The sequence below is a fragment of the Brachyhypopomus gauderio genome, chromosome 2 (assembly GCF_052324685.1).
Source record: "Brachyhypopomus gauderio isolate BG-103 chromosome 2, BGAUD_0.2, whole genome shotgun sequence".
NCBI lineage: Eukaryota > Metazoa > Chordata > Actinopteri > Gymnotiformes > Hypopomidae > Brachyhypopomus > Brachyhypopomus gauderio.
In genome coordinates, this window is record NC_135212.1 from 29,001,744 (window position 1) to 29,027,095 (window position 25,352).

Genomic DNA, 25,352 nt, shown 5'->3' on the forward strand with positions numbered 1-25,352 from the left:
CCAAACCGCGCAACTACAAACAAGTATCAAAAGTATCAAAATGAATTACACGGATTTAATTAAATCTATTGGCTTCGAAACCATTTGTTTCGATCTGAAACTGGAGGATGACGTTATAAATGACCAGCCTGATTCCTCCAATGAGCCTCCAAGGTTTGTCATGCTTACAAATAATGATTTGGATGAGCTGGAAATGCAGAAAAACGAAATTAATACCGTTAAACAAACGTCCTGGGCTCTTAACGTATTTACATCCTGGTTAAAGAGCAACAACACTGCAGTCGATTTTAGTATTATCAACAAAAATGAAATGAATCAGCTTTTACGACGTTTTTATGGATCCGTCAGAAACGTGAAGGGAGAGTTATATGGCATCAGCAGCTTCGTTGATTTAGAGCTGGACTGAACATATACCTGAACGAATCAGCCGTGGATGGTCAATAATTGTACTTTATTTTTAATAAATACAACTTTATCAACAGTTGTTTTTGTGTATATTTACCTCTATAATATTTATTGGGTAAGGCTGTTCGAGTGTTGTGTAAGTTTAGCAGCGAGCCATTGAATGGAACTATTTTAACTGGCGGAGTGTTTTTAACCAAACAGGTCGTATTTTCTCGTCCTCTTTTACTCAAAATCTTTCAATAAACAGCGATAATGGAACTGTGGTATAATCGCAATAATACACTCGAGGTTCGTGCTATAACGGGTAATATCGGCACTGCTGTGCTGATCTACGGCACTCGGCCTGCGGCCTCGTGCCTACGACCGCAGCACAGCAGTGCCGATATTACCCGTTATAGCACTCCCTCTCGTGTATTATTGCGTCAGTAATGCCAACGCTGCCATCTCCCAAGAACTCCAGTGCAACATTTAATGCATGTTTATATAATCTAGGCTAAGTGGAAACACGTTGAATGATTATTTCAGTAAGGCAGTGAAATTGTCTGATTAATTTACTGTTTAATATTCTGAATAATTTACTTTATTTTACCCAATAATGGCTTGTAATTTCAATGCATCACCTCTAAGTGTCGCTAATTGACGAAAATACATTAGAAACATGCGTACGCCTGAAGTGAAAGTGTCGTGGGTATACGCACTTTCTCACTTTCAAATCACATTTCGTACATCTGACCGTTTGCGTGAAACATAGCGTACACAATGTTTTTGTGCGTACGCACCATTTGTACATGAGGCCCCAGCTCTGCTTGGTCAGGCACAGATGTCAGATTTACAGGTACATCATAGTTGCTGGTACTCTAATGCAAAGGAGGGTCTTGTTGTATGTATATGCCCCAAATTTTGATGATACTGAATTTGTTAACAAGTTGGTAAGTAAAATCCCATTCTTAAATGCACACCTGCTGATTTTCAGAGGGGATCTAAATTGTGTTTTTGACCCAGCTCTGGACCGGTCCAATCCACTTAGGTTGTCTCAATCTGCAATGTATACTGTATTCTCTGATTTCATGAAACAAAATAAATGGTCTTGTTGGCCCTTGGAGATTTCGTAACCCATCTTTAATTTTATTTTTTTTTCTCTCAAGTACACCATTCATATTCCAGGATTACTTTTTTATTGACAGTGCTCTCAATTCTCATGTAAAGTCTACTGAATATTCAGGTATTGTAATATCTGACCATTCACCTTTATTACTAGACATTCAAATTTCTACCTATAAACGTAGCCCACCACTCTGGAGATTTAATACTCGTCTTTGGGCAGACAAAGTATTTTGTAAATATATCTCAGATTCAATCAATGAGTTCTTGTCTTTCAATCAAAATGAATCTACGTCACATTCATTGCTGCTGGGAGACACTTAAGTACTACCTGAGAGGTCAGATTATTTCGTACTCTGCTCATTTAAACAAAAAGATTAATACTAGGCTTAATGAACTTACATGTGCGATTAGTGATCTAGATCAAAAATATCTCCTGAATTTGTTTCCATCTCCTGAATTACTTAAACAGTGTCTTGGTTTGCTAGCAGAATTTGATCTAATTTCTACTAGAGAGGCAGAGTGTCTGTTACTACATATTCATGGTTCATACTACGAATATGGTAATAAGTCGTCTGCTAGCTCATCAATTACGACGTCAGGCCACATCGTGTTTGATGCCTAGTATAAAAAACTCTGTGTACTATTATTACAGATACCATAGCAATTAATTATATTTTTAAATCATTTTACTCATCATTATATAAATCTGAATCTCAAACAAACAAGACAAATTTACAAATTTGTCAAATTTACAAATTTGTTTGACAAACAAATTTCTTCAAAATCTTTCAAATCCTGTAGTAGACACTGATACTGTCGGGCAACTAGATTCCCCACTTTCCCTTGTAGAAATATTAAATGCAATTAAATCCATGCAATCCAACAAAGCACCAGGCCCAGAATTGAATTTTTCAAGACATCTGTCGGCAAATTGGCTACATTATTATTTTCCGTTTTCAATGAATCCTTGGATGTGGGTTCATTGCCACCAACTTTGCACTTTGCCAAGCCACTATTGGTCTTCTTCTCAAAACATACAAAGATCCTACTTTCATTCCAAATATTCAGACTTTCATTCCATGTTCTCAGGTTTCATTTCATAATATTCAGACTTTCATTCCATATTCTCAGGTTTTCATTCCATATATTCAGACTTTTGTTCCACATTCTCAGGTTTCATTCCATATATTCAGGTTTCATTCCATATATTCAGACTCATTCCATATTCTCAGGTTTTCATTCCATATATTCAGACTTTCGTTCCATATTCTCAGGTTTCATTCCATATATTCAGACTTCATTCCATATATTCAGACTTCATTCCATATTCTTAGCAGTCATTCTATATATATATATATTTCCTGAACGGCTTGCCATAATATATATATATATATATATATATATATATATATATATATATATATATATATATATATATATATTAGGGGTGGGCATAGATTAATTTTTTTAATCTAGATTAATCTCACTGAAATCTTGAAATTAATCTAGATTAATCTATATTAAAATGGCTCATATGCGTGCTACCCAAGTAATGACTAAAAATCAGTTTTTGAGATAGGGTTTCTTAATACAGAGGGTGCATTAGACCAGGGGCTCATCTCCTTCCAAAATGCATCAATGACTGCTTGAGAAAGCTGTTCTACTTTGATATTTGAAGAAAAACATGCTCAATAAAATGTAGGCTACTTGTGTTCAACGGTTTATTCAGTTAAACATGAATTTGTAAACCTACATACTGTACATTAAAAGGGGTTGATAACATGTTTATTCAGCTAAACATGATATTTGAAATGTAAGCCAACATGTAGTACATTTAACCTCACAGACGTAATTTGGGGGGGACTTTTTCAAAAGCCGGTTTTGATCCTCTGCAGTTTTAATGGTTAAATATAAATATTTAAATAGCGACGAATCTAGCGCTAGAACCATGCAGAAAACGACCGCTCCGAGCTCCGCTCCGGTAACACTTTACATTCCTAAAAATGAATTTTCCATGAAGCAAACCTGGCGACTTCGTGGCTGCATCCATACAAACACACGTACGATTTGTAATTCACAGGTTTGAAAACTCGTTCTCGCCCCTACCGTGCAATCTGGTTAGGAATACAGCCGAGCTAAACTATCAAGTTGAAAGTCATCATAGTTTGCTTACCCATTTTGACCCAGTTCCCAACCCAACTTTAAGAATAGATTAACGGCGATAATTTTTATATCACCCAATAAGATTATCAAATTAACGACCGCCGTTAACGCCGTTAATGGCCCACCACTAATATATATATATATATATATATATATATATATATATATATATATATATATATATATATATATATATATATATATATAATTCGTTCATGGAAAATCAGTAATGAAAAGGTTGAAGGTGGCACAAAATTGAGTTACTAATTGTATTTCATTTGTACATTTGTAGCTCTTACGATGTGTTTACGACCAAGGCATGATAATAAAGCGTTGTGAACCATCCGTTTGAGAGACCATCTTTTCAACCGGGATGCTATATAACTCAAAAGACGCGGAGTACTCAACGTATAAAAACAGAACAAAGGATGCCAGGGGAAGTACCGTATTTTCTGGACCTCAAAATGAGCCGCACCTACCAAGTTTTTATTTTTTTTTATGAAAATTGTTGTATAAGCCGCACTGGGCTATAAGCCACATATATCTACTGAACTGAATACAGTGAGTCTCCGCTTAACAACGGGTCTGGTTAACGACGGATCGGAGTCTTTTTTTAATTTTGCACGGTGCGCGGAGGAGCAGTGGCAGAACAGTTGAGTGTTGTGTACGATAAGCTGAGGCAGCACAGCCTCCACCACAGGGATCTCGGCAACGTGATCGCTCTCTCACGCTGTACACACGCACAAGAACATTGTTAGTTTTTTCTACACTGTATTTACAATCAAAGCGTATTGTCACGTATGGCCTCGCCCCTCCCTCAGCTGTCACTCCGGGTTCCCTCGTGTCTGTGTTCCCTGCTTGTTTATCCCGCCCTGCTCGTTGTCTCCGTGATTCCTCGTTTGTTACCACGCCCCCGTGTCATTGTTATCACCTGTTCCTTGTTTCAGTTCTATGTATATAAGTCCCGGTATTCCCCAGTCTAGTCATCCGTGGTTTTGTGCTTTGTGCTTCGTTCATGCTGTTGGTTCGTGTTTGTGATTCTCCTGCTTTCGTGTTGCTTTGTTCATGCCAGTTATATCCCGTTTGTAAGTACGTTTTGTTATCGCTGCCCGGTCGCCCTGTGTTATCTGTTTGTTTCAGTTGTTCTACGTTTTACCCGTGTTTTGTTTTCCAAGTCTTTAGTCATGTCGCTCAGTGTTTCATGTTCGGACTCCCTCTCAGATCTGGCCTCCGCCTTCTTGTTTGACCCTGATTTTGGTATTCCCTTTATTAAATCTCGCTCATCTCAGCAATTGTGCGCGTCCTCTCGCTCCGCTCCGCTGCGCGTATCTAAATCTAGGGTCACGCTTAACGTTATGACAGACTTTTCAGTCTCTAACCAGAAAAAAAGTAGCGGCTTATAGTAGAGGTCTGCGTGGGACTGCTTTTTTAAACCCGGTCCTGCCCGTTCCCGCTTGTTTTAGTCCCGTTACCGCCCGCTCCTGCCAAAAAATGGCTTGTTTTAATCCCGCACCCACCCGCCACATACACATTTCTGTTGCTCCTGCACGCAATCCTAATATGAATGGAATTAATTAAATTTTGTACTTGAAATTTTCTTATGTATTTATTAAAACAGCAATAGCGATGGATTGCGCTGTCCCATTTCTTACCACGGTCCAAATGCATGCCATCAGGTGAATTGAAGATGCTGAAATTGTCCCATCGGTGTCTGTGTCGGTCCTTCGCATTGGTATTTATCAGTACTATCTTGAGACTATTTGTTAATTTGCGGGATTTTTCTACATGTTTATGTGTTCCCGCTCCCGCCAATAACAAGGAGGCGGATACAAATGCGGAGGAGAGCCAGATTTCACAATCGTGGTCAAAATCACAGGCAGGGGTCAAAACGGGAGAGCCATCCAGGTGAGACAAATACAGAGGCATGACAAAACAGATGGTAATGAAACAAAGCAGGGTACCACAGAACAAAGCACAAACAACGGAGATAGCAATTTACCACAAGGCAGCAATGGCAGAACAGATCCACAAATCGAACAAACAACCAACAACGGGCTAGGGAAACATAGGGATCTAAATAACTAGGACTAAACCAGACACAGCTGAAGACACTGACGATATGGGCGTGGCAGATCGGGAGGAAACCATAGAAACAGACCAGGCGGGATCAATGAGCAAGGAACAACAGACACGAGGAGCAGGAAAACTGTAGTGACAGCTAGGAGAGGGGGGCGTAGCCCTACGTGACAGTACTCCCCCCTCTAAGCATGCATGCAAAGGCAGACAGGACAGGGGACCAGACTAGGACAGGGAACTACAGGACACGGCGAGTGACAGGGACAGCAGACATGGAACAGGACACTACAGGACAGACCGGAGGGACAGGACCGGGCAAAGCAGGGCATGGAGAACAGGGCATGGCAGGGACAGGAGACGCAGAGACTGCCAGAAGCTGGGTGTGGACATGACATGACAAGGGACAAGGGGAGACCTGACAGGGCCAGGGTGAAGCACAGGAGTAGGGCTGGACGAGACAGGACTGGGAGCGGACACAGGAGTGGGGCCAGGTAACAGGGCTGAGGCAAACACAGAGGCAAATATACTATGAACAACAGAGACAGGTACGTGCACAAAGTGGGTCACAATCTGGGAAACAGACACGGGGACAGGAATAGAGATGAGACCACCGGACACGGACACGGGAGCAGGAACACGAACTTGGACAGACACAACTACGGGAACAGGGACCAACACAAAACCAGGAATGGGACAGGGGACCAAGGAGAACATGGGCACAGAGACAGAACAACCATAGGGAGGAGCAAACAGTACATGAAGTCCATGCCCACAAGTGGGCAACACAGTCTCCGGTGAAACAGGATGGACGGGGACCAGCTGACGTGCTGCGGCGGGACAGGCTGGCGGGCAGCAGGAACAGGCGGGGCCGGCAGGCAGGCAGTGGGAACAGGCAGGGCCGGCTGGTGGGCAGCGGGGACAGGCGACGACCCCCTCCAGGTTGCGGGGGCAGGAGGCTGAAGTGACCCCTTCCGGGTCGCAGGGACAGGAGGCTGAAGTGACCCCCTCCAGGTCGCAGGGACAGGAGGCTAAAGTGGTGAGATGTCCTCGGGGGGCGGGACTGCCGAGCTGATGTCCTCAGGGGGCGGGACTGCCGAACTGATGTCATCGGGGGCGGAGCCGCCAAGCTCACATCATCGGGGGCAGAGCCGCCAAGCTGATGCCCTCGGGGGGCGAAGCCGCCAAGCTGATGCCCTCGGGGGGTGGAGCCGCCAAGCTCACATCATAAGGGTTTCGAGTCAGCCACTCTTGAGGAGAGTGGCTACTACTCCCCCCCCGAAATTTTTTTTGGCATCTCTAGGGGAGAGGCTGGCAGGATCAGAGGATGGAGGTCTTCATCAGTCCAGGGACTGACCTTTTGAGGCACTAGGGCGGCAGGGCTCAGCTTTGGGGGCGTGGTCTTCTCAGTTTGGTTTGAGCCTGGAAGAACATACAGACACAACCGCTTCTCTGTGGCTTATCGGAGGCAACGGGAGTTCACAATGACTTTTGAAAGCCAACAGAGAGCCAAGCCAACGCTCGTCTGCATATTCATTTCGCCTGTCTGAATCTTGCAATACAGGTCGCTCTTCCCTGTAGGGGAAGACGGGCAGACACATAACACTTATCAGGGAGCTCGTCATTAAAGCTAGTTGAAACCGAAAGTATCTTCGCTTTGTTCTTAGAGCAACAACACTCCCCTGTATCCACAGCGCAAGGGGAATTCCTGTCTCTGGTTCATTCGCTCTGTAATATTGGAGAGTTAAACTGAATTGAAGTAGCCAACATCTCATTACAGCCAGAGTTTGAAAGCCAAACTTACCAGAGTCTCGCTCCCTCGCTGTGTTCTTGCTTGGTCGGTTCTTATGTAACGCAGCTCGCGCTGCGGAGCGAGGAGGTGGACACAAATGCTGAGGAGAGCGAAATTTAATAAGGGGAATTCCATAATTGTGGTCAAACTCACAGGCAGGGGTCAAAACGCGAGAGCCATCCAGGTGATACAAATACAGAGGCATGACAAAACAGACGGTAATGAAACAAAGCAGGGTAATACAGAACAAAGCGCAAATAACAGAGATAGCAATTTACCACAAGGCAGCGATGGCACAACAGATCCACAAATAGAACAAAACAACCGACAATGGGCTAGGCAAACACAGGGATATAAATACACAAGACTAAACAATACACAGCTGAAGACACTGACGACACGGGCGTGGCAGACGGGGAGGAAACCATAGAAACAGACAACAAGGCGGGATCAACAAGCAAGGAACAACAGACACGAGGAGCAGGAAAACTAGGAGGAGTAATAGCTAGGACAGGGGGGCGTAGCCCTATGTGACAATTTTCCAACATTACAGGCTTAAACTACTATGCAAACCTAGTTTGAACGCGTAAACCAAACCTTAATACTTGCTTGGAAATGCATTTGTATCATTGCAAACATGATAAAACAACTTGTTTTCACATGAAAACACTGTTTTATAACAAAATGTGGGTTTTCAAGTCATTCCACAAAAGTTGCACTATAGTATTAATTAGTTTTGTGTTGAAACGTACAGTCATGGCCAAAGGTTTTGAGAATTACACAAATATTATATTTTCACATGATCTGCTGCCCTCTGGTTTTTATGTGTGTTTGTCAGATGTTTTTATCACATACAGAAATATAATTGCAAACATATTATGAGTAACAAGCTTTTATTGAGTTAATGCAGCAAATCAATATTTGCAGTGTTGACCCTTCTTCTTCAGGACCTCTGCAATTCTCCATGGCATGCTCTCAATCGACTTCTGGACCAAATCCTGACTGATAGCAGTCCATTCTTGCACAATCAATGCTTGCATTTTGTCAGAATGTGTAGGTTTTCGTTTGTCCACCCGTCTCTTGATGTTTGACCACAAGTTCTCAATGGGATTAAGATCTGGGGAGTTTCCAGGGCATGGACCCAAAATCTCTATGTTTTGTTCCCTGAGCTATTTAGTTATCACCTTGGCTTTATGGCAAGGTGCTCCATCATGCTGGAAAAGGCATTGTTGATCACCAAACTACTCTTGGATGGTTGGGAGAAGTTGCTCTCGGAGGACATTCTGGTACCATTCTTTATTCTTGGCTGTGTTTTTAGGCAAGACTGTGAGAGAGCCGATTCCCTTGGCTGAGAAGCAACCCCACACATAAATGGTTTCAGGATGCAGGATGCTTTACTACTGGTGGTAGTGCTCACCTCGTCTTCTCCAAACAAACTGTTTTCCAGATGTCCCAAACAATCTTTACCCCAGTCCTCAGCATTCCACTCCCTGTACCTCTTGCAGATTATTAGTCTGTCCCTGATGCTGCCCTCCTTGAGACCAGGCCTTGCTCCAAGAGTCTCCGCCTCACAGTGCGTGCAGGTGTACTCACACCTGCCTGCTGCCATGCCTGAGCAAGCTCTGCACTGCTGGTAGCCCGATCCCGCAGCTGAAACACTTTTAAGAGACGGTCCTGGCGCTTCCTGGAGCTTTTTTGGCAACAATGGAACCTCTCTGCTTGAAGTTCTTGATGATGCGATAGATTATTGACTGAGGTGCATTCTTTCTAGCTGTGATACTCTTCCCTGTTAGGTTATTTTTGTGCAGTGCAATGATGACTGCACGTGTTTCTTTAGAGATAACCATGGTTAACAGAAGAGAAACAATGATGCCAAGCACCAGCCTCCTTTTAAAGTGTCCAGTGGTGTCATTCTTACTTAATCATGACAGATTGATCTCCAGCCCTGTCCTCATCAACACCCACACCTGTGTTAATGGAGCAATAACTGAAACAATGTTAGCTGGTCCTTTTAAGGCAGGGTTGCAATGAAGTTGAAATGTGTTTTGGGGGATAAAGTTCATTTTCTAGGCAAATATTGACTTTGCAATTAATTGCTGTTAAGCTGATCACCTTTTATAACATTCTGGATTATATGCAAATTGCCATTATAAAAACTGAAGCAGTAGACTTTGTAAAAATTAATATTTGTATCATTCTCAAAACTTTTGGCCATGACTGTAGCTAACAGTGTTATGCTCAGAAACACTGTTTTGGATGCTTACAAGGCCAAAAAACTGATTTGAATGCTTAAATTCAGAACTTACTACTGGCTTGGAAATGCAATTGTAACATAGCAAACATGATAAAACAGCTCGTTTTCAACTCATTCTGCAAAAGTTGCTCTGAAACACCATGTTAAGCTGAGAAATGCTGTTTTAGTCATTTAGATGGTCAGAAATGTTGTTATTACTTGCTTGTAAATGCATTGGAAACTTTGCAAACATGATAAAACAGCATGTTTTCACACGAAAACACATGTTTTCAAATGAAGTATGTTTTCAAGTAATTCTACAAAAGCTGGTCTATAGCACTAACCTATGTGCTATAACTTAGCTATAACAACGTTATCCTCAGATACCAGTGTTGCGAATAACGCCGTTAAAAATAACAGCGTTAGGTAAAGGCGTCATTTTGTCAGTAACGGGATAATATAATTAATTTCTTTTCCTGTTGTTACAATGCCATTGACGTTACTGGTCATTAAAAGCGGTGGATTACTATATATTGATATACTAACAGTAATCCTAGCGGACCGCTGCCCAGACTAGTGAGGAGTAACAGATCTCAATAGGTCACAGTTCTCAGTGTAACACCTGTTTAACTTAACAAGTCAGTAAGCGATTGGCTAAGGCAGCGTTATGGTAGCCAATCAGAGCCAGTGTTTTTACACGCGTGCCGAAGCACACCAGTGACACCAAACGGAGAAGAGGCAGAAATGGTGAGTCAGGAGCAAGCTGAAGAAAAGTGAGCATTTTCAAGGTGGTGATATAAACATTATTTAAGAAAATACTTAAATAATAGAGGTTTTATTGTTAAGTTTACTTCTGTTGTGAACAAACCAGTTGTCTCAGGTTGAGAGAATTCAATTTAATTTGATAGATGTAAATGCACTTTATATAGTGTAACTGTAACTGACTGTGAAAACTGCTTTTTCAAAAAATCCTTATTCATTGGCATATAACTTTTTTTTCTTTTACTGTAATGCAAATAGTTACTTTCCCTGGTAACGAGTTACTTTTATTAGAGTAATTCAGTTACTAACTGTCACGTTGAGGACCCCGGCCCCTCCCTTTTGGGCGTGTGTAAACGTTGTCCACGGGCTCTGTCTGCGTTTTCGGAACTCCGTGGTGATAGCTTTGTTGTGTGAATAATGTGTCTCACCTGTGAATCGTCTCGTAATCACATGGGGCTAATGTGGTCTGTCTTATTTAATGTGCGCTCGCGCAGTGTCCTGTGCTCGTCGTTGTCTAAGTCTGCACGTAGTGCACGTTTTGTGTGTATGTTTCTGTTTACTGTTGCGTTATTGCGCAACACTTGTGTATTAAAAGTGACGTTTGTGACGCAAAGACGGGATTCTGTGTCTCATCCTTCGTCCAGCCGACAGCGTCACACTAACTCAGTTACTTTTTTTGAACAAGTAGTGAGTAGGGGTGTATTCAACTAAGTATTTTCATAGTCGAATCTGATTCGTCAGCTTTTCCCTTTAGTCGACTAATAGTCGAATCAGGTTTTTTAAATTTTTTTTATTTAGAGCATCTTTAACGGGATCCTGTTCTCATTCAGGACTTTTTTCCTCTTCAAAGTAAAAACCTAAAACACTCAGATAAATGAATAAACACGATAGGGTGGCTTTATTCAGCTTTTATTTATTTACTTGTTTATTTTTTATGAAACGTTAGAGAACATTAACCGTCAGTGCGCATTGCGCATATCGAACTGTCAGACAGGCACTCTGCAAAATGTCAAAAATATTTTAAATAAAATATGCCTGCCTGAAAATATTAACAAATTGACACACAACAGCAAAAAATATATAAGGAAAGGTTCAAGTAACGGGGTTTAAAAGCAAACAACAAAAAATGTCTATAGGCCTACTTGTCAAGACGCACCGCGACGAGACGAGACGACACGACACGACACGACCGAAACGACAAACGGCTGAACTGTTTTTTCCGCCTTACGCGTTTTAAATGGTATGCCATGTTGGTTGTTGTCGTGCGAAATGAAAGACGTTGATGACATAACTTGCACTTTACCTTGTTTGATTCATCTTTATCTTTTTCAAAATACTTTTGAAGTTTTTTAGTAGATGCTGACTATCGTGTAGCGTGTTCAGCTCCGCTCATTTGGATTGTGCAACAGCAGGGTGTGATTTATTAATGTCTAGTAAGGAATATGCCTATTGTTAATGCGCAGACATAATTTTTAAATATTTATTAACAGAAATTAGGATGATTTTATTTGACAAAAGGCTATATATAACGAAAACAAAGACATTTCATGTAACAACTAATGCTTAGCAGCAGGAACCTCCATGCAGTTAGAATGGTACATTCGACTATGACGTTCATAGTCGACTAGGGGGTATAGTCGACTATAGTCGAATCAGCGACTATTGCAGGTCACCCCTAGTAGTGAGTAACTATAACTAATTACTTTTTTAAAGTAACGTTCCCAACACTGTCAGATACACTGTTTTAGGTGCTTAGAAGCCTAGAAAACCCTGTTTTTTGAATGCCTAAATGCAAAACTTACTATGTGCTTGGAAATGCATTTGTAACATTGCAAACATCATGATACAGCTTGTTTTCACATGAAAACACTGTTTTCTAACAAAATGTGTTTTCAAGTCTGTGCAAAAGTTGCACTATAGAACTAAGTTATGTACTATAACTTGGCTATAACAATGTCATGCTCAGAAGCACTGTTTTAGGTACTTGGAAGGCTAATAAACACGGTTTTATATACTTAAATGCAAAACTACGTGCTTGGAAATCCATTTTACCATTGCAAACCTCATAAAACAACTAGTTTTCACATGAAAACACTGTTTTCTAACGATATGTTTTCAAGTAATTCTGCAAAAGTTGCTCTGAAACAGTTATGCTCAGAAATGCTGTTTTAGGTGCTTAGAAGGCAAGAAAATGTTGCTTTCAATGCCTAATTGCAAAACTTGCTTAGAAATGCTTTGAAAATGCTTTAGAAACATTGGAAACAATGATAAAACTTCACAAAACAACGTTTTCACATGAAAATACTGTTTTGTAATGAAATGTGTGTTTTCAAGCCATTCTTAGCATAACACCAAGTTTTAGGTGGTTAAAAGGTGAGAAAGTTTTCTAGGCTTAAATGCAAAACTTCTTCTCTCCCACATGTGCATTTTCTTTCTCACACACTTTTGTGCTTTGATACTTACTTCCATCCTATTTTTCATATACAACAAACACCATTATTGCTGCATCACTCTTACCTATTCATTCTTCTTTAACATATTGCTAATTCTGTTAAGTACATTCTCAAGGTCAGCTCAAGGGCCACAGTTGCTTCTCAGTGACACCCTGCACCAACAAGCAATAAGGAAAAGGTTCTACATAGTTCTGGGTGAACAGCAAGTGCCCAGAGCATGTTCCCGTTATTAGTGGCTTCACATTAACTTGGCTCCAGCGGGAAGTTTCACATGACTCACATTCAGTTCAACACCTTACAGTGCCAACGCCACACCTGTTACAAGGACCATTAACTTCAATGAGAAAGCATTCTCATTCAAACATGTAAAATGTTACTTTGCAAATTTAAATTTATATATATATATATATATATATATATATATATATATATATATAAATATATATATATATAGTCCTATCATATTGAGGTATGATATTGTCCCCATCATGCAGTTGTCTAGAAAGCTCTGAACACTAGAACTGAATGAAATTTTCCCAGAATTAAGCTTGATCAAGTCATTAGCTCAAACCCACGTGATTTTAACTACTCTTGTTTTATGATTCAGCAGGATATTGTTAGATATAGAATCATAAAACAACACAAGACATCATGAACTTTCTCTAGCCGCAAAACTTCACACAATGCTATTAATAATCAATGTTTTTCACCTCAGCTCAGAGCCTCATTATCTTCCCTTGCCGTTTATGGCCAGGTTAAACTTTAAGCACATCTCCTTTGATGGAGCAAGGACATTTCTGTGCCCCTTGCTTAAGCAATTAGGCCAGCAGGTACAACCAATAGCCTCTCACCTGGGGCTCCCGAAAGATACAGTATATATAAATACCTACAGCTATGTCATAAAATTCAATGTTATTGTTCGGGTATAAGACCAATTTCTGAAACAATCTCATCTCAGACAGAACTGGCAAAAGCTTTTCACCAAGTGTTTTTGGAGCCTGTTGAACTGCAGATTCTAGACTGGACTTTTTGCAGCATTGTTTAATGGATCTTTGTGTGCTGTAGGATTAACAGAACTTTGTATCAGTTATTTTGCTACTGATCTGAAGCAAGACCTGTCAAACAGTTCCAGATGGAGAACCCAGCTTTTGAGAAGTCCAAAGATGATCCTCCTCTGTACGAAGAAACTCCATTCTCTAGTAATGGTTATAGTAATGGAGAACACCGGTCACTCAGGCCATCAGTTGTTAGTGCATTTGGCCATGACACACTGGACCGCGTACCTAATATTGACTTCTACCGTAACGCGGGGAGTGTGAGTGGGCAGCGTGCTATCAGACCCTCACTGCAGGAGCTGCATGAGGTCTTTGAGAAGGTCAGTGTCAGACAGTAACAGCACAAAGGTTATTAAGGGATCATGTTTCAGAGTTTTAAGTTTTTTCTTTTTATAAAATATACAAGAGAAGCTGAGTAAATTAGATCACTGAATGTTACAATGAAGAAACACTCAGTAATTCTTAATATGATTTTTAGGATATTTGTTGAATATTTCTTCTAAGAAAATCAAAGAAAAAAGGAACTAAAACATTCTAATTGGAACAGGAAAAATTCACATAAATATGTAGGCATTGTGAGAGAATGAGAAGTCAACATTCAGTGCATTTCTGCTATGTATTCCAGAGGAAGATGTTAATTTTAACATTCATTTGCATATTCTGTGCATAGACTAATTATATAAGAAGTTGATGGAATTGGCTTCCTGCTATTTTGAGTGGTATTCTTGAGAGCATTGTGAGGAGCCACCATTCTGCTGCCTAACCAAAAAAAGTGGTGAGGAATAACCAAATGGTTATGATGAGATCAATACCTCAACCCATCACAATTAGAACGTGAATGCCACAGATAAACATTTAGTTAATAAGTAACAACGGAATAATGTATTGATCTGTTCACTCTGAATGACATTATTAATGCAAACGAAACCTGAAGGTGGTACTGATTCCAGAGAGTATGGACATGTTTTAATACTGCAGTGTTCTTGCAGTTCTTGCAACTTGGTTTGATTAAGTACACACAAGAATTTGTCCTGTTTGTGCTAAAAGTAATGTTCATGTAATTGGATTGCATCTTCCTTGTCCACCTTTGAGAGTCCTAAAAGCCTCAAATGTGTTAAAATTTTAACATTGCTTATTTACTGTCAGAATGGAGATCTGGATGTTCCTGATACAATGGATGATGGAGAGGGAAGTGATGTCTTACCAAATGATGATCTCGAGGCCATCACTTGTCCAGAGGACAATGGAGGGGTGGTTAAATTTGGCTGGATTAAAGGAGTTCTGGTGAGTGTTACACACTCTTACATTAAGTCAAAACTAGTTTCAAACTGTCACCCATCATTTGATCATGTTTGAGCCATGGCTAATTCACTTGTGTTGCTTTTTCTCCAAAGGTGAGGTGTATGTTGAACATCTGGGGGGTGATGCTCTTTATTCGTCTGTCTTGGGTTTTTGGGCAGGCAGGATCAGGTGATCATGCACACATACCACATTTTTCTTATAGTTGCATTCTTTTTTAGGGCTGTTTTATTTTGTTCCTCTCTTTGTCAAAGCTTACCACAAGTTGAATGCCGTGATCCCTGTGCCAACTATGACACCAATGAACCACCAATGATTATGCTCTGCTGATGAGCTTATCTCTCAATTTAATTTTACACTGTGATAACTTAGTATTTTTCATCATATCCCCTTAAATTATTTGTGGCTATGTCACTGTCCCCCAATAATACATGGCAAGGTCAGCATAGTCTCAGGGACAGAGCCTTCCTGTAAAAGCTATAATAACCCAGCCCTTCAGCATATGGTCAAGGTGCTGGCTGAAAGAAAGAGCAAGATCAGCCCGCAGGGAACAAACATACCACACCTCAGGTGATGAGGAAACAGTTAGTAGCAGCAGCAAGCATAGAGAGAGGTGCTGTTCTTCAGAGGCCATTGGTTCAGGAAGGCATTCTTTTGCACTAACGTGCACATGTAGGCAGCCTGTCTATAGCTGCAGGGCACTTAGGCATTTATACCTAACGGTAGAGATAGAGTCACTCTTGCAGGTAATTATTCCAAGGCTCTATGTGAGGATCAGGATCAGGAGCCTCACAATGATCAGATTCCACTTGGATTTATGTGGTGTTTGAAGAGACTAATGACTGTATAATCACAATATAATAAATTCTGAACATAAAATAGGCCCAACACCATTATATTGACAAACTGGAGCTGCAGTGTAAATTGGAGCTCACTCAGACCATCAATGTAGCTAACTGTGATAACTGTACCTAAACAATTGTACAATTATCATAAAAATAGCATCCGTGAAACCTAATGTTTAAAAATTGAAATTATATTCATATCCATTGTGTGACATATTCAAACTGATAATGGTTATTTGGATGAAGCACAGATATATTACATATTTTTTACACATCATTCAAGGATAGTTTATGAGTTAATATTTATTGCTTTAGTTATTGCATGCTTGATTTTCAGCTGTTTTTTACCCCCAGCATGAGTACACACACACACACACACACACACACACACACACACACACACACACACACACACACACACACACACACACACACACACACACACACACACACACACACACACACAGTCTCTTTCTCTCTCTCTCTCTCTCTCTCTCTCTCTCTCACACAGACACACACACACACACACACACTCCTCACTGTGTGTACACTTGTACTATGTGTTTCTTCACACTAGTAGGAATTAAATCTGATAACAATTACAAGATCGCTATTCTTGCTATTAAGAACAGGGTTAGCTGGAGTTTGCTGATTCTTCAGGTTCTTATTCAGATTTTCCAGAACACCTTAGGGAGTTTTTCCTAGGGATCTGGACCCTTACGATTGTAAAGCTGCTTTGTGAAAACATGTGTTGTAAAAAGTGCTATATAAATAAATTTGATTTTGAATTTGACTTTGACCTTAAAACTCAACAGCTCTTACACTTCATCATGCAGTTTGAATATTCAAAAGCCATAAAGAAATTAATGTAATGAATGTAGAAGAGAGTGCTTTCAGGTTTTCTTAAGAATGTTTATCCCAATAACCAAATCAGCATATTTGGTTAATATCAGTGCAATGTGGTGTCAGTCCCACCTTTAGTATTACTGAAAAGTATGTGCAGAATGCCAAGGAAAACATTATGAAACAAAATGAAAGCAAAAACAGAATTAGTACAACCTCTAAGAATTATACAGGCAAGGACTTCATGGCCTGATCCTTTGCCGCAGGTCACATTTAACCGTAAAGCACATAAAAACAGTAATCTTTTTTAGCATGTGATTGACATGGAAGTGTTGAAATGTACTAAACAATTTTGGAGAAGAATGTTATCACGTGGTCAATTGCATGGAAAATCTTTGGACTTCAAACCAATGGCAGCATGGAAGTCAACGTGGTTCGAAATGTTTGATTGCAACTATAGTTAGATTTGCATTTCCTGAAGGAAATACGAGAGGGCTCCTAAGTGAGGAAGTAAAAGGTCAGTGCCCTGCCTGGGACCAAGATTTAAGCCGCTGGTTGCGAGAGGATTACAGTGTAATGTGTGTGGAGTCTAGTGTGTATTAACCTATGTATGGTGTGTGGTGTGTATATGGTGTGTATGAAGGTGTGTAGTGTGTATGGTCTAAATGTTCTTTATTATGTATGAAGGTGTGTAGTGTGTATTATGTCTGAAAGTATGTATGGTGTGTGTGTGTGTGAGAGAGAGAGAGAGTGATTGTGTGTAAATGATGTTGTGTATATGGCATGAATGAAGGTGAGTGTGTGTGGGTGTACAATGATGTGTGCATTGTGTTTGAAGGTGTGTACAATGTGTGTGCAGTTTGTGTATATTGTGTGTGTGTGTGTGTGGGTGTGAAAGTGATTGTGAATGAAGTTGCATATATGGCATGAAATAAGGTGAGTGTGAGTGTGTGAATGTCTCTGTGTGTGCAGTGTGTATGAAAGTGTGTACAGTCTGTGCAAAGTGTGTGTGTTTCTGTGCAGGTGAACACCTCCAGGTATGTGTCTGTGTGGTGTATGTGAGAGACAGAGATGTCTGTGAGTGGGTGGGAGGAGGGAGCTGCTGGTTGTAAGAGGATTAGAGTGTAGTGTGTGTAGAGTCTAGTGTGTGTTATGATGTGTGGGAATGTATGTGGTGTGTATGAAGGTGTGCAGCATGTATATGGTGCATATTGTGTGTTATTTGTTTGTGAAGTTGTGTAGTGTGTCTGATGTCTATGAAGGTGTGTATTGTGTGTGGTGTGTATGACGGTGTGTGCAGTGTGTATAAAAATGTGTACAGTGTGTGTGTGTGTGTCTGTGTGCAGGTGAAGAACACCTTAGGTATATGTCTGTGTGTTTATGTGTGGTGTGTGTGAGGGACAGTGATGTATGTGTGTGTCTTTGTGTGTGGGGGGGCTGCTGGCTGTGAGAGGATTAGAGTGTAATGTGTGTAGAGTCTAGTGTGTGTGGAAATGTATGTGGTGTACATGACGTTGTGGAGTGTGTATGTGGCATATATGATGCATATGTTGTGTGTATGAAGGTGTGCAGTGTGTATTGTATGTATGACAACACCTCCTTAGGTATGTGTCTATCTGTGTGTGTCTGTGTGTGAAAGAGAGTGGGTATGAGAGAAATGTATGTGTGTCCGTGTGTGTGTGTGTGTGTGTGTGTGTGTGTGTGTGTGTGTGTGTGTGTGTGTGTGTGTGAGTGAGAGAGAGAGAGAGAGAGAGATATGTACTGCATGTGTGTGGGGGAGAGTCATTCAAAATAATTCATTCTGTCACTGCTTCTCTTAGTGGAGAAGCATTGTTTTGGTCCAGTTTGGTCCAAGTCATAGTTCAGGACATATTTAACTTATTACTTGTTGCTATATTGCTTAACTGAAGATATGGTGTGGGAGAGGACCCCTTGATGATGATTTTGGTGTAACTGTGTGTGGTTTGACATAAAAATCTCTTAGGGCGTACTCACACTAGGCACGGTTTGCTGGTTCCGTGCTCGGGCCCGGTTATCCCCCCTCCCCACTCCCCCTCTGGCCTGCACTCACACTGCCTTCATCAAGCCGGCCCGAGCACGCTTACATCATCACAACGCCACTTTATTTGGAAAAAAGCGCACTCGCACAACACTATGAAGTTCCCAATTCTCTTTTTATTGTATTTTTGGAGTCGTTTTGGGAGTGCAGAAACACGGTGCAAGCACAGATTTATCGACCATTTGTCATTTGCCGCCATGACTGTTTAACGTGAGCGTCGCATCATTGACGTCATGTTTGAGTTCCGGCAAAATGAACCAATCAGACGAGGCACCAAGCGGGGCCGGGCACGGATAGCACTCACACTAGAAGCGAACCGTGCCCGAGTCCACGCGAATCCGGTTAACTGGGCCGGGCCCGGGCATGGTTCGGAGCGATCACACTAGTCAAACGAACCGTGCTTCGGCAGGGAACCGTGCCTGGGCCCGGATCACAGACCCTAGTGTGAGTACGCCCTTATTCATGTCAATTTAAACACAATGACAAATTGTGAAAAGCCAATTCTGATTTTGTGAAATCTAAATCAATCAATCAATCAATCAATCAATGAATCAATCAAAATTTATTTGTATAGCGCTTTTCACAACACATGTTGTCACAAAGCAGCTTTACAGGATTTACAAGGTTAACAATACTATGGGTCCAAATCCCTAATGAGCAAGCCAAATGGGAGCCAATGGGGCAGTTTTTGGTGCCAATGGCCAAACAAATGCTCATAACTCTGAAAGGAATGGATAAAATGATGAGATATTTTGGCGTGCCACTGCCATTTATATTTAAATGGAACTTCTAGGTGAAGATTTAAGGATTTTACAGCAGTTAATCCAGGAGGTTATTTGATTCATGACAGCATGCTCTAACTGGCAGTTATAATTTGAAATTCTATCATTCATTTCTATTGAGCTTTTAAATTATTTAAACTTAAATTTATTAAAAACTACAAATCCTATCTACTCAAAAAATACGCACAAGAAGAAAAAGAAGCAGCATTGAGATAACAATAATTAGATTAGAAAAAGAAGAAGTAGCGGAATAATAAGTAGTAGTATGGGAGGGCTTTTCAAACCCTCTAATAAAAAGTATGAGGGATAACAATAGAGGGCTTTCAAACCCTCTAATAAAGCTAACTAAAGAAAACACTAGCAAACACTGGTAATAACATAATGTATCCTTGTATGAACCTATATTTCTAAATTTTACTGAAGTTGAACTAGATGTTTTTTCTAATCTGTTAATGAATATTGTAATGTGCAAGAAAGGCAGGATGCAGAGATCAGTATCATGAAATATGTAGAACATTTAATGAGTTGCGGTATTGTAGATAGCACATAAAGCACATGAAACACACAAAGGTGCAGACTCTAACAAAGACAAGCACGGGACACTGTGTAAATGCACATTGTTTAGGTCAACTAAACAAGACCCAAGTGATGACAAGACTAGCCACAGGTCAGATGGATGAACACATGCACATAGAACCACACCAAAGAAAATACACATATGGACATAACCAGACATAGACTACACCAAAGAGAGGGGTCCGGGGCTGTATTGTGAAAAATATATCAATGTTAATAATGTTCTTTGTGTTTTAGGACTAGGGATTATCATTATTCTTCTGAGTATGGTGGTGACCACTCTCACCTGTTTGTCTATGTCAGCTATCTGCACAAATGGTGTAGTCCGAGGAGGTATGCAGGCATATACAAACACACACACACCTAAATATATAAATTGATAAATACTGAGAACAAAAATACAGAAATATTACCTACTGCATACTAGAATATTAACAGGCACAACACCTGCTGGTTGTGTATGTCTCATTGTGTACTCTGTATTCTCATAATGTTGCTTTGTTTAACTTGTTCCTGCATTGCTGCTTTTCCAGGAGGGGCATACTACTTAATCTCCCGTAGTTTGGGGCCTGAGTTTGGAGGTTCAATTGGTTTGATCTTTGCTTTTGCTAATGCTGTGGCTGTAGCCATGTATGTGGTCGGATTTTCTGAGACTGTGGTGGATCTTCTCAAGGTACAAGCTCTAAAACAGCAGTATTGTCTCTTGTTTGTTTTTCTTTAGGTTTGAAAGCTTCTTTTAATTACATAAATAGGAAGAGCTCAGTCTGACTATGCTGACACCTCTAATGGGCCTCTTATACTAATTTTTTATGCTCTAAATCACTAGAAAAAAGTTCTCAGATTCTCATTTGTAGAATGTGAAAAAGGAACATGTTAAATTTGTTCATGAACAATGATTTCTTTATTCTGTAAATTGGTGTCAGTTTATTAGTGCTGCGTTTGTTTTTTTATTTATTTTTTAGGCAAATAATGCCATCATGGTGGACGAAATGAATGATATCAGGATTATTGGCTGCATAACTGTGGTGCTCCTGCTTGGGATCTCAGTGGCTGGGATGGAGTGGGAGGCCAAAGTGAGGTCCCCACATATGCTGGCTGTACAACCACCATTATTTAGATTCATTCTTAAGGATAATTGTTGTGTAATCTATAAGGAGTAGATTGGTCTTGTATTGGTCTTGACTGTCTAGGATGTCAGGTTCAAGATTTTTATATACTCTAGTGATATTTTTAGATGTACAGTGAGGAAAATAAGTATTTAAAACACCCTGCAATTTTGCAAATTCTCTCATTAGAAATCATGGAGGGGTCTGAAATTTTCATCTCTGTTGTATATCTACTGTGAGAGACAATCACAAAAAAAATCCAGAAATCACATTGTATGATTTTTTAATAATTTATTTGTTACTTCTGCAAATAAGTATTTGAACATCTGTGAAAATCAATGTTAAAACTTGGTACAGTAGCCTTTTTTTGCAATTACAGAGGTCAAACGTTTCCTGCACTTTTTCACCAGATTTGCATACACTGCAGCAGGGATTTTGGCCCGTTCCTCTACACAGATCTTATCCAGATCAGCCAGGATTCTGGGCTGTGGCTGAGAAACACGGAGTTTGAGCTCCCTACAAAGGTTTTCTATAGGGTTTAGGTCTGAAGACTGGCTAGGCCACTCCAAAACCTTGATATGTTTCTTACAGAGCCACTCCTTGGTTATCCTGGCTGTGTGCTTTGGGTCATTGTCATGTTGAAAGACCCAGCCACAGCCAATCTTCAATGCTCTAACTGAGGGAAGGAGGTTGTTCCCCAAAATCTCACAATACATGACCCAGTCATCCTCTCCTTAATACAGTGCAGTTGTCCTGGTCTGTGCAGAAGAACACCCCCAAATCAAGATGCTTCACAGTAGGGATAGTGTTTTTGGGATGGTATTCATCATTCTTTAACCTCCAACCATGGCAAGTGGAATTAAGACCAAAAAGTTCTATTTAGGTCTCATCTGACCACAGAACTTTCTCCCATGACTCCTCTGGATCATCCAAATGGTCATGGGCAAACTTAAGATGGGTCTGGATGTGTGCTCATTTAAGCAGGGGAACCTTATGTGCCATGCATGACTTTAAACTATGACGTCTTAGTGTATTTCCCACAGTCACCTTCGAAATAGTGGTGCCAGCTCTCTTCAGGTCATTGACCAGTTCCTCCCTTGTAGTTCTGGGCTGATTCCTCACCTTTCTTAGGATCATTGCTACACCACGAGGTGAGATCTTGCATGGAGCCCCAGTCTGACAGAGATTGACAGTCATGTTTTGCTTCTTCCATTTTCTAATAATTGCTCAAAAAGTGGACAGGAGGTAGACTTTTTAGAAGTGGATTAACAGGTCTTTGGAGGCCAAAAGTTTTGCTCATTGGCAGGTGTTCAAATACTTATTTGCAGCAGTAACACGCAGATACATTATTAAAAAATCATACATTGTGATTTCTGGATTTTTTTTTAGATTATATCTCTCACAGTTGACATGTACCTAAGAAGAAACATTTCAGTCCTCTCCATGATTTCTAAGTGGAAGAACTTGCAAAGTCGCAGGGTGTTCAAATACTAATATTTTCCTCACTGTATTCATTGCTCATTTTAAGAAGCACCAGGAAAATATATTTAATGTTAATTTCACGAAGTAATACTGATCCCACCTGATAATAAAAACTAGAATTTGACATATGTACATAATTGACATGGGTAAAACATAAGTAAATATTTCCCCCTCAGTGGGTGCTCTTAAAATTGTATTGACAGGTGTCTCTTGCGCTGTCTTTCTCTGTAGGCTCAGATTGTGCTTCTAGTGATTCTCTTGGTGGCAATAGCAAATGTATTTGTCGGCACAGCTATCCCTGCTACTGAAGACAAGCGTGCCAAAGGCTTCTATAGTTACCAAGGTGACTGAAGTTGCTGTAAAACCATATTATCCAATGTTAGTAGTTAGTTTCACATTTCTGTGCATGTGCCCAGATTTTCTGACACACCATATATAAAATTATTTTTATGTAAAGTTTGCCCTAAGTAGTTAAACAATAACAAAATAAGTAGAAATAAGTAGAAATGTATATTTATATAAATAAATTTAAATGCAAATATATATAAAAGTACTGCATATAGACCAATATAAACTGTATTCTGTGTCTTCATTGCAGCATCAATAATGGCAGAAAACTTCACACCAAGCTTCCGAGATGGGGAGACATTTTTCTCTGTTTTTGCCATCTTTTTCCCTGCAGCAACAGGCATCTTAGCAGGAGCCAACATCTCTGGAGACCTAAGGGTAGGATACAAACACACATTCCTTAATATTCTCCAAATTAAATGTCATCAGAAAACATTCCACAGTTGAATGAATCCGGTTTTAAAGGAAGCCATACCAACAAAACACAGGTTCCAAGGCAGCAGATGGCACTCAGTGTCTAAAGTGGTATTTGTGACAGTTATAGCAGGAGAAACAGATGACTGTAAGAGTGTGGGAGAGGGTAAGTAAACTTTGGACTAGAGTGCTGTGCAGGTTCCATAGGTGAGAGAAGTGCAGGCTCCATAGGTGGGAGAAACCAGACCTGTTCTCACTTTTGCCTGTTCTGATACTGTTTTAGTAAAACTAATATGTATATGATTACAGGATCCTCAAGGGGCTATACCCATCGGCACTTTGCTGGCCATATTTATTACAGGAATTACTTACCTTGGAATCGCTCTGTGTGTCAGTAAGTACAGACCCACAAAACCTCAGACACCAGTCATAGCTAACCATGAAATAATCAGCTGGGCTAATCATACAGAATGTCAACAGGTGCTGGTTATAAAATTAGAATATCATGAAAAAGTTCATTTATTTCAGTAATTCCATTCAAAAAGTGAAACTTTTATATTATACTCATTCATTACACACATACTGATATAGTTCAAGTGTTTATTTATTTTATTTGATGATTATAACCTAACCAACAAATAATGAAAACCCCAAATAAGTGCTGGGCGGTATGGCCAAAATTCTATAATCACGGTATTTTTCAAAATGATATCGGTTTCACGGTATTTGACGGTTTTTCCCCCCATGCATGATGTGTTAACTGCATTGATTACGAAAAGAATTACTGCAGTAGAGTGGTTAAGAGTACCCTATTCCACCGTTAGAAAAATGTCTCCACCTAAGTATTACATGTAATACAGATGTGCATGGCCCCACATGATCAGTTTTCAAATGTTAGCACTAAAGTAGTGAATGAATCATATAGCATGACAGTTGCAGTAAAAATACAAAACCTTTTATTTTTTAAATCTCTTTTAATGTGATAAAAAGCGAATTATTTTGAATCATTTCGACCACATGTGTATTTGTATAAATATGTAACTTAATTAAGCTGAATGTGCTGGAAAATATTGAAAATGGACCTTGAAAGTTCCGTACAAGTGCTTGAATTCCACCTTGTAAAGGTGGATGAACCCTGCAAACATAACAGCGCAAAACACAGCGCTGAAGAGCGGAATGCGACCTCGACACTCCACAGCGGAGCTCCTGCGATTGCGATTGCTACCCGTATTTTCCGGACTATAAGCCGCTACTTATTCCCTCACGCTTTGAACCATTCGACTTACAATGAGGTGCGGCTTTTCTGTAGATGTTTCTTCACCCATCAGGGGTGTAGCAGAAAGTTAATCAGGTGGTAGGACAAAGTTGTAAATCAAAGAATAAAGTGCTCATCTTCATTTAGCACATGCAAGCAGCAGGCACGATGGAGAATTTTTTCCAAACGAACGTGTTGTGCCGAATTCCGACTCCCCTCGTTTGCACACTGTGACAGAAATTATATAAAGACGCTACAGATGATATTAGGGAGTTACAGTGACTATAACTTAGTTCATTGAGC

The 25,352-nt window shown here is 40.2% G+C and overlaps 1 protein-coding gene across 1 annotated transcript in view; it reads left to right on the forward strand.

The window, feature by feature from the left end:
- Nucleotides 1–13,916: 13,916 nt before the first annotated feature.
- slc12a1 (solute carrier family 12 member 1) overlaps nt 13,917–25,352 on the forward strand; it is a 48,500-nt gene continuing 37,064 nt past the window's right edge. Inside the window, exons 1-9 of the mRNA XM_076993641.1 lie at nt 13,917–14,360; nt 15,187–15,324; nt 15,435–15,510; nt 20,682–20,777; nt 20,978–21,117; nt 21,407–21,517; nt 23,264–23,375; nt 23,631–23,758; nt 24,104–24,188. Coding sequence (XP_076849756.1) covers nt 14,118–14,360; nt 15,187–15,324; nt 15,435–15,510; nt 20,682–20,777; nt 20,978–21,117; nt 21,407–21,517; nt 23,264–23,375; nt 23,631–23,758; nt 24,104–24,188 — 1,129 coding nt within the window. The 5' untranslated portion in view covers nt 13,917–14,117. The remainder of the gene's footprint in view (nt 14,361–15,186; nt 15,325–15,434; nt 15,511–20,681; nt 20,778–20,977; nt 21,118–21,406; nt 21,518–23,263; nt 23,376–23,630; nt 23,759–24,103; nt 24,189–25,352) is intronic.